This window comes from Elephantulus edwardii, unplaced genomic scaffold (assembly GCF_000299155.1).
Source record: "Elephantulus edwardii isolate Elephantulus edwardi_28Jun2011 unplaced genomic scaffold, EleEdw1.0 scaffold00020, whole genome shotgun sequence".
NCBI lineage: Eukaryota > Metazoa > Chordata > Mammalia > Macroscelidea > Macroscelididae > Elephantulus > Elephantulus edwardii.
Window position 1 is genome coordinate 27691671 of NW_006399770.1, and position 8073 is coordinate 27699743.

The window sequence follows — 8073 nt, forward strand, 5'->3', positions numbered from 1 at the left end:
TCTATTCCTACTGGGGTGAGATGATATCTCATACTGGTTTTGTTTTGCATCTCTCTTAGAGCTAGGGATTTTGAACATTTCTTCATGTGCTTGTTGGACATCTGAATGTCTTCTTTGGTGAAGTGTCTGTTCATATCCTGTGCCCATTTTTCAAGTGGATTATTTACCTTTATCTTGTTGTGTATTTTTTAAATTCTAGCTATAAGTCCCTCATCTGACATGTAATTACGAAATACTTTTTCCCAGTCTGTGGCTTCCCTTTTTACCCTGTTGGAAAAGTTTTTGGATGTACATAGGGATTTGATTCTTAGAAGGTCCCATTCATCTATTATTTTTTTCTCCTGGTTGTAGATGAAATCATCTTAGTAATGTTGATCCTTCCATTTACTGCCTGCTCTTAGGTTTGCCTTTGTAGAGATTCTTACCTGCGCACTAAAACTGTGAAATTGAAGTGTGCAGAATCTGTTGGGACCAGCTCATTTGTACCTAAATGGAGAAAAAAGTGTCTAAATAATGTGCTGGTTTTCTTTTTATTGATTCAAAACAAAACAAAACAAAACACAAAATACAACAAAACAAACAAACCACTCATAGAGATTTGGTTGAAGGGTATGTGTAGTTGTACAATAATGAGAGTGGGAAGCAAAAAAGACTACTGTGTTGGTCCAGGAAGAGAAACTGTATGTATGTATGTATGTATGTATGTATGTATGTATGTATGAACAGTATGTATCAAAGGAGACAGGTGAGGATGGATGAGAATGTAAGAGCAATTTAGGAGGTAGAGTCATTAGGATTAAGCTGGGGGGAGCTACATTAGACCAGAATTTAGGTCTTGGAAACTAGGTGGTGGGTGTTGCTATTTCATGAAAGAGAAAGAATGTTTGGAGTGTGAAAAATTGTTTGTTGTTGTTATGTGCCAATCTGACTGGTACATGAGGAGATTTTCCTTCCTTCTCCAGCAAAGCATCTGCTGGATTTGAACCAAGCACCTCTGGGATTGCAGTGCAGCTTTTTGCCACTAGGCCACCAGAGCTGAAAAATTGTTTAGGACAAAAGAAATTTTAAATGCAGGTCACAGTGTCCAGATATCAGTTGGAAACACATGTGTATAAATCTCCGAAAAGGGAACTAAATTAGAGATCTCAATTTGGAGTTCATGCTTTCAGGTGTAATTTATTAAGAGCTTATAGGAGGCTGTGAAAACTGTTGCAGGCACAGAGAGTGTACACTTTTTTTAAGTCTGTGCTGAGATTATTATATTTTTTTTGTACTGGTATTTTCTCCCTTTATTTCCTTAATTATGATTTCCACATTGCTAGCTTGTTTATTTCCTTAGGAACTCTATTATTTGTGGATTATTTCCTATTTTCCAGACAATTCCAACCCTGTTGTTGGGGGCAAGCCATCCTAGATCAGAACTTAGGCCTAGATTAGGTAGTGGGGATTGCTGTTTATTAAAGAGAAGGAATCAGTTTAGAGGGGAACCCATTCAGGACTTAAGTTTTAAGTGCAGGTAGTTTATTATTATTATCAAGTTAATAACACAAGTTTCTGTGTCATTTAGGGTAGTTATGCAAGTGTACTTTTAGTATTGGTATATTCTAGTCTCGCTTCTCCATTTACTGTTTATGCTTTCTCATTGTTTGTTTGTTTTTTAAGAGGGAAGCTTTATTGCCCTCCCACGCCATCTCTGCCAGGAGGCTTTGTCATCTCCAGGGCCTTCTCCTTTCTGATCTCCTTAGCTAGCTCCCCGATAGGCCTCTGGTGTTCATTGAACTTGAGCTCTGAGTCCTGGTTCACATCCAAGCTCTTCATCTTCTCATCTAGGGAGCCAGCGTCCTTGAGCAGGAGAGGCAACTGCTCAGTGACCAGTTCCTTAAACTCATTGAGGCTAAGGGTGCCCTTCTTGCACTTCTGCACTGAGAAGGTGGAAAAGGTGGTAACCATTGTCTCAGCGGCCATCTCCAGCCCAGTCCATAGCTCTGCTGCTATTAGGACCCCACAGTTGTAGCTGATAACCTGAGGGGCTGACCAGGGTGAGGAGATAGGACTCAGCTATGCTTTCTTTTTGGCATTATAATTTTAAACATATTTTTGTTATACACTCATTATTAGGAGAAACAAAATAAACAGACTAATGTGTCTTAACAGGTCATTGGAGGAGCATTTACAAATTAAACAATAAATAGAAGCCAATCTCCTCTAAGTGTTAAGGAAGTAGAAGTAGAAGTAGTTCACTCTGTAAGTGAAAGTGTGCAATTTAGGGGATTTTTAAAATTGGTGTAACAAAGGATTGTATAGAACAAGCAGAGCACAGATAGAAAACTGGAACCTTGTGGCATATTCCTAGAGTACTAGAAAAACATTATTTCTCTGACTTTTCTCCAAATTCATGACCATGTCACTTTTCTTGGATGCCCCTAATTTCTGTGCATACCCTAGTTAATTTTTAACCAACTTATTTTAATGTTTCTAGTACTAATTTTGGAAGCAGGAGTGGCATCCACTTCCTAAGTAACATGCCTCCAGAAACTGTGAACTTTGATAAATGTCGATATTTGCAGAGGGGCTTTCAGGCCTTTTGTTCATAGGGTCGCTATGAGTCGTGCTCTGCTCGAAGGTGATCAACAACAACAATAACACTGCTAACTAGCTGGAAATCTTCAGATTAGAAAGCAGCACTGTCCAATAGAAATAAAGAAGTATATGAAGTATACAGACATTAAAACAGTTTAGAAAAGAAAGTAGCATATAATGTTTCAGTGTGACCTCTGCCTCAGAATATCCCTTTTTTTCTTTCCTTTCACTCAGCTTACTCATTTACTAATTTTCACTCTCCTATTTTCCCCCATCCTGTTGTTATGTGCCATCAAGTTACCTGTGACTCATAGTGATCTTATGTACAGCAGCTCTGAAGCCTATCCTGTCCTGAGTCAGTAGCACTGACTCCAGCACATCTACCTCCATTGCCCCTGTCACTGTATCAATCCATCTCGTCTTCTCCTGCGCTGTCCCTCCACCCTTCAGAGCATGATGTCTTTCTCCAAGGACTTGTCCCTCCTGGTCACATGCCAAAATATGTGAGACGGAGCTTCTTGGTTTCACTCGCTCCAAGACCTGTTTGTTTTCTTGTCAGTTCATGATATGTTCAAGACTCAAAGGCATCGATTCTTCTTCTGTTATCCTTAGTCATTGTTCAGATCTCTGATGCATAACAAGTAATTGTGAAGACCATGGCCTGGATCAGGTGTGCCTTAGTCTTTAGACTGACATCGTTGCCTCTCAGTACTCTGGAGAAATCCCCGACAGCACATATTTTCTAGTGCAATTAGTCTTTTGATTTCCTGACTGCTTATGTCAAAAGAATGTTGATTGTGGAGGCAATCCAGCTAAAATTATTAACAACTTTAATCTCTTCTCCATCTATCATGGTGATGCCAATTGGTCCACTGGTGCTGAATCTATGTCTTCATAGATTCATGTCAAACCATATTGAAGACTATAATCCTTGACCTTCTGCAGCAAGTACTTCAAGTCCTCCTCACTTTCAGCAAGCAAGGCTTTGCCATCACATAGGTTGTTGAGTATTCCTCCAATCTTGATACCACATTCCTCCTCATAAAGCCCTACTTCCAGAATTATCTGTTCTGCATAAAGATTGAAAAGGTATGGAAAGAGGATGCAACACTGACACACTCCTTTCTTGATTTTGAACCAGGCAGTGTTTCCCTGCTCTGGTCTGAGGACTACTTCCTGGTTTTAGTGTAGGTTTCACATGAACATTCCTCATCGTAGTGCCCAGGAAAATCATTCATTTTTTCCATGTGGGTCCTAGAGGCTAATACTTTAGACTAAAATGATGGTTAAGTACTTAAAGCTTTGACCATAATTCTTATGTGACATTTTAATCCTTTTAAAAATAAAATAGGAACATTTTAACTAATTTTTTTTTTATAAAACATTACTGGCCACAGTTCTTATTATGAGTATCTCCTTTTAAAATTTTGATGATTATTATTAGTAGTATTATTTATTTTCATGAAAATGTACAGATATTTTGGATTTTCATTCATTCATTGTTGCACTTTTCTCCCTGCCCACTCCAGTTTGTTCTTCTCTTTAAAAAGTAAAAGAAAAATTCTTTCATTGTTATACAATCCCTTTCCTTAAGTCCGCTCCACTGTGCAGCCTTCGTTCTGGACTCCTGTCATGACAATAATACCTAATCATATATCTCTTTAAACAGTTCTCTCCCTCATCTGTTTCAGTATGGTATACATAATTTATCCCATCTTTCTCAGTCTCCCCCCAACCCCGATATCAGTCCCGTTTTACAACAGTGGCACTATGCATTATTTGTCCTTTTGTGACTGAGATATTTCACTTAGCATAATGTCCTCCAGGTTTATCCATTTTGAATAATATTTCATGAGTTCCTTGTTTTTCAATGCAGCATAGTGAGTATTCCATTGTGTGAATATACCACAGCTTCTCTATCCATTTTTTTGTTGATGGGCGCTTGGGTTGTTTCCAGCTCTTTGCTATTGTGAACAAAGCTGCAATAAACATGGTTGTGCATATATCTGCTTGGATGTCAGTTATAGTTTCTTTGGGGTATATTCCCAGTAGTGGAATTGCTGGGTCAAATCGTATTTCTATTTGCAACTTCTTGAGAAAGCGCCATACTGCCTTCCATAGTGGCTGCCCCATTTTACATTCCCACCAACAGTGAATAAGGGTTCCAGTCTCTCCACAACCTCGCCAACATTTGTTGTTTGCTGTTCTGTTACATTTTGCTGTTCTTACTGGGGTGAGATGATATCTCATAGTGGTATTGTTTTGCATCTCAGAGCTAGGGATTTTGAGCATTTCTTCATGTGCTTGTTTGCCATCTGAATGTCTTCTTTGGTGAAGTGTCTGTTCATATCCTGTGCCCATTTTTCAATTGAGTTGTTTACCTTTATCTTGTTGTGGTGTATAATGAGTATCTCCTACTGACTATACCCTCTGCCAGAAGATCTGGCAATTTTTAACATGACATATTGAGTCACCATAAGTCATAATTGACTTGACAGCAACTGAAAACACAGCATCACCATAAACTTGATGGTTGTTCTTGTTATGTGCCCTCGAGTTGCTTGTGATTCCAAAGTGACCCTCTGTGTTCCCTGGCTCTGTTCTGAGGACTGCTTCTTGGTCCAAGTATAGGTTTTGCAACTCATATACAAGTTTAAATGAAAGCTAAAAAAAGGTCAAATTATATCCACAGGAATCTAAATTTCATCTTGAATCTATTCCCCTGAATTTAAAAAGCATCTAAGAAACAGATTTGAGGCCTTGACTACTAATGAATAAAGACTAGATGAGCTGTGGGAAGATAGCAAGAATATCATACATTAAAAATGCAAAAGGTCAGTTCCCGGTCTAGCTAACCTCTCTCTGCCACTGTCAGGGTCACCGACGCTGCCTCAGATCTGCAAGAGTCATGCTACCCAACACCAGGAAACTGTCAGGATGTACAGTTTTCATCAAAGGGGCAAGCCGTGGCATTGGCAAAGCTATTGCCTTAAAAGCAGCAAAGGATGGAGCAAATATTGTCATTGCTACAAAGACAACGCAGGCACACCCCAAACTTCCAGGCACAATCTATACTGCTGCTGAAGAAATTGAAGCAGCTGGAGGAAAAGCCTTGCCATGTATTGCTGATGTGAGAGATGAACAGCAAATCAGTGATGCAGTGGAGAAAGCAGTCCAGAAATTTGGAGGTATTGATATTTTGGTGAATAATGCCAGTGCTATTAGCTTGACCAACACATTGGAAACACCTACAAAGAGAGTGGATTTGATGATTAATGTCAATACCAGAGGCACCTACCTTACATCTAAAACATGTATTCCTTGTTTGAAAAAGAGTAATATTGCTCATATTCTCAATCTCAGCCCTCCACTGAATCTCAATCCACTGTGGTTCAAACAGCACTGTGCTTATACCATTGCTAAGTATGGTATGTCTATGTGTGTTCTTGGAATGGCAGAAGAATTTAAAGGTGAAGTTGCAGTCAATGCATTATGGCCTAAAACAGCCATACACACTGCTGCTATGGACATGCTGGGAGGATCTGGTATTGAAAGCCAGTGTAGAAAAGTTGGTATCATTGCAGATGCTGCATATTCCAGTTTCAAAAAGCCAAAAAAATTTACTGGTAATTTTATTGCTGATGAAAATATCTTAAAAGAAGAAGGAATAAAAAATTTTGATGTCTATGACATTAAACCAGGCCAGCCTTTGATACCAGATTTCTTCTTAGATGATATCCTAGATGCTACTACCAAGAAAGTAGAATCACTTGGTGATACTCTAGCAGTCAAAGACAGGAAGCAGGAGCAACAACCACAGCCACGTTCTGGACCTGTGGAAGAAACATTTCGCATTGTCAAGAACTCTCTCAATGATGACCTTGTTAAAGCCACTTAAGCCGTCTATCAGTTCGAACTCTCAGGTGAAGATGGTGGAACATGGTTTCTTGATCTGAAAAGCAAAGGCAGAGTTGTGGGCTTTGGAGACCCTCCTAATCAGGCAGATGTGGTGATGAGTATGTCCACTGAAGATTTTGTAAAAATGTTTTCTGGGAAGCTAAAGCCAACATTGGCATTCATGTCAGGGAAGTTGAAGATTAAAGGTAACATGGCCCTAGCAATCAAATTGGAGAAGCTAATGAACCAGGTGAATGCTAAACCGTGAAGAAAAGAAGAGAAAGGGGGAAAAAATGCTGACCACTAAGCTCAACAAGTAAAAAGCGCAACTGTTCTAAATCTAAAGTTTGTTTTCTTCCCTTTTGAATTGTAAGGATACCTGCATATATGCTTTGGGGGAAAAAAAGAAATTTCTATATATGTAAGACTTGAAACTGTAATTAAAACAGTTAGCTAATCAAACAGAAGCTTCACTAAGTGGATTTCTAAAACATTTTGATTTTTGTATGTTACGAGTTTTGTCCTCAGAGTCTTGTATCTCACTGACCGTTTTCTTCTAGGAAAACTGTAATGAGCAAATCAGTCAGGGTCGAGCAGTAGGCCACGTCACTGTTTCTTCCCAGGTAACACGAGGCTAGTCTGTTTAAAGGATTTTGTTTAGGATTATGCACTAATGAGAATCTTAATGATATTATGGATTTTTATATGCCTATTTTAAAGAAAATCTACAGTGTATTTTCACAAAAATCATATCATAAAGTACTAATAAATACTGTTTGTGAAAATGAAAAAAAATAAATTCAAAAGGTCATTACAAAGACAAAGGAAGAACATAAGACCAAAATGGATGTTAGAAGAGACTCTGAATATTGCGCTAGAGCTTTGAGAAACCAAAGCAAATGGAAGAAATCAAGAAGTTAAGCAGCTCAATAGAAGATTTTAAAGGACAGCTTGGGAAGATACAGCAAATCATTATAATGAAATGTGTAAGGATCTGGAGTTAAAAAAATCAAAAGGGCCAAACTTGCTTGGCATTTCTTAAGCTGAAAGAACTAAATAACAAATTCAAGCCTCAAGTTGTAATACTTAAGAATGCTCAAAACAACTATGAGATATCATCTGACCCCAGTAAGAATAGCAAAATTTAACAGAACAGAAAACAACAAATGCTGGCGAGCTTATGGAGAAACTAGAACCCTTATTCACTGTTGGTGGGAATGTAAAATGGTGCAACCGCTATGGAAGGCTTTATGGCGCTTTCTCAAAAAGTTGTAAATAGAAATACGATTTGACCCAGCAATTCCACTACTGGGAATACACCCTAAAGAAACCATAACTGCCACCCAAGCAGATATATGCACACCCATGTTTATTGCGGCGTTGTTCACAATAGCAAAGAGTTAGAAACAACCTAAGTGCCCATCAACAAATGAATGGATAGAGAAGCTATGGTATTTTCATACAATGGAATACTATGCTTCATTGAAAAATAAGGAACTCGTGCAGTATTATTCAAAATGGGTGACCCTGGAGGACATTATGCTGAGTAAAACATCTCAGTCATAAAAAGACAAATACTGCATAGTGTCACTGTTG

General features: G+C 38.5%; 1 protein-coding gene and 1 pseudogene across 1 annotated transcript; one reads left to right on the top strand and one right to left on the bottom strand.

The window, feature by feature from the left end:
* Positions 1–1671: 1671 nt before the first annotated feature.
* LOC102851473 (protein S100-A13-like) lies at positions 1672–5490 on the bottom strand. The gene is made up of 2 exons (XM_006882498.1): positions 5466–5490; positions 1672–2030 (listed from the first exon to the last, which is right to left on the bottom strand). The coding sequence occupies exons 1-2, from the start codon at positions 5488–5490 to the stop codon at positions 1672–1674; spliced, it is 384 nt and encodes a 127-aa protein (XP_006882560.1).
* LOC102851887 lies at positions 5489–6745 on the top strand (annotated as a pseudogene).
* The last annotated feature ends 1328 nt before the right edge of the window (positions 6746–8073 follow it).

Coding starts and splice junctions, on each gene's coding strand:
- LOC102851473 (XM_006882498.1), bottom strand. CDS start 5,490: ATGACTCTTGCAGATCTGAGGCAGC. Junction 2,031..5,465: donor TCTTGCAGATCTGAGGCAGC/GTCGGTGACCCT, acceptor CACCCTGGTCAG/CCCCTCAGGTTATCAGCTAC.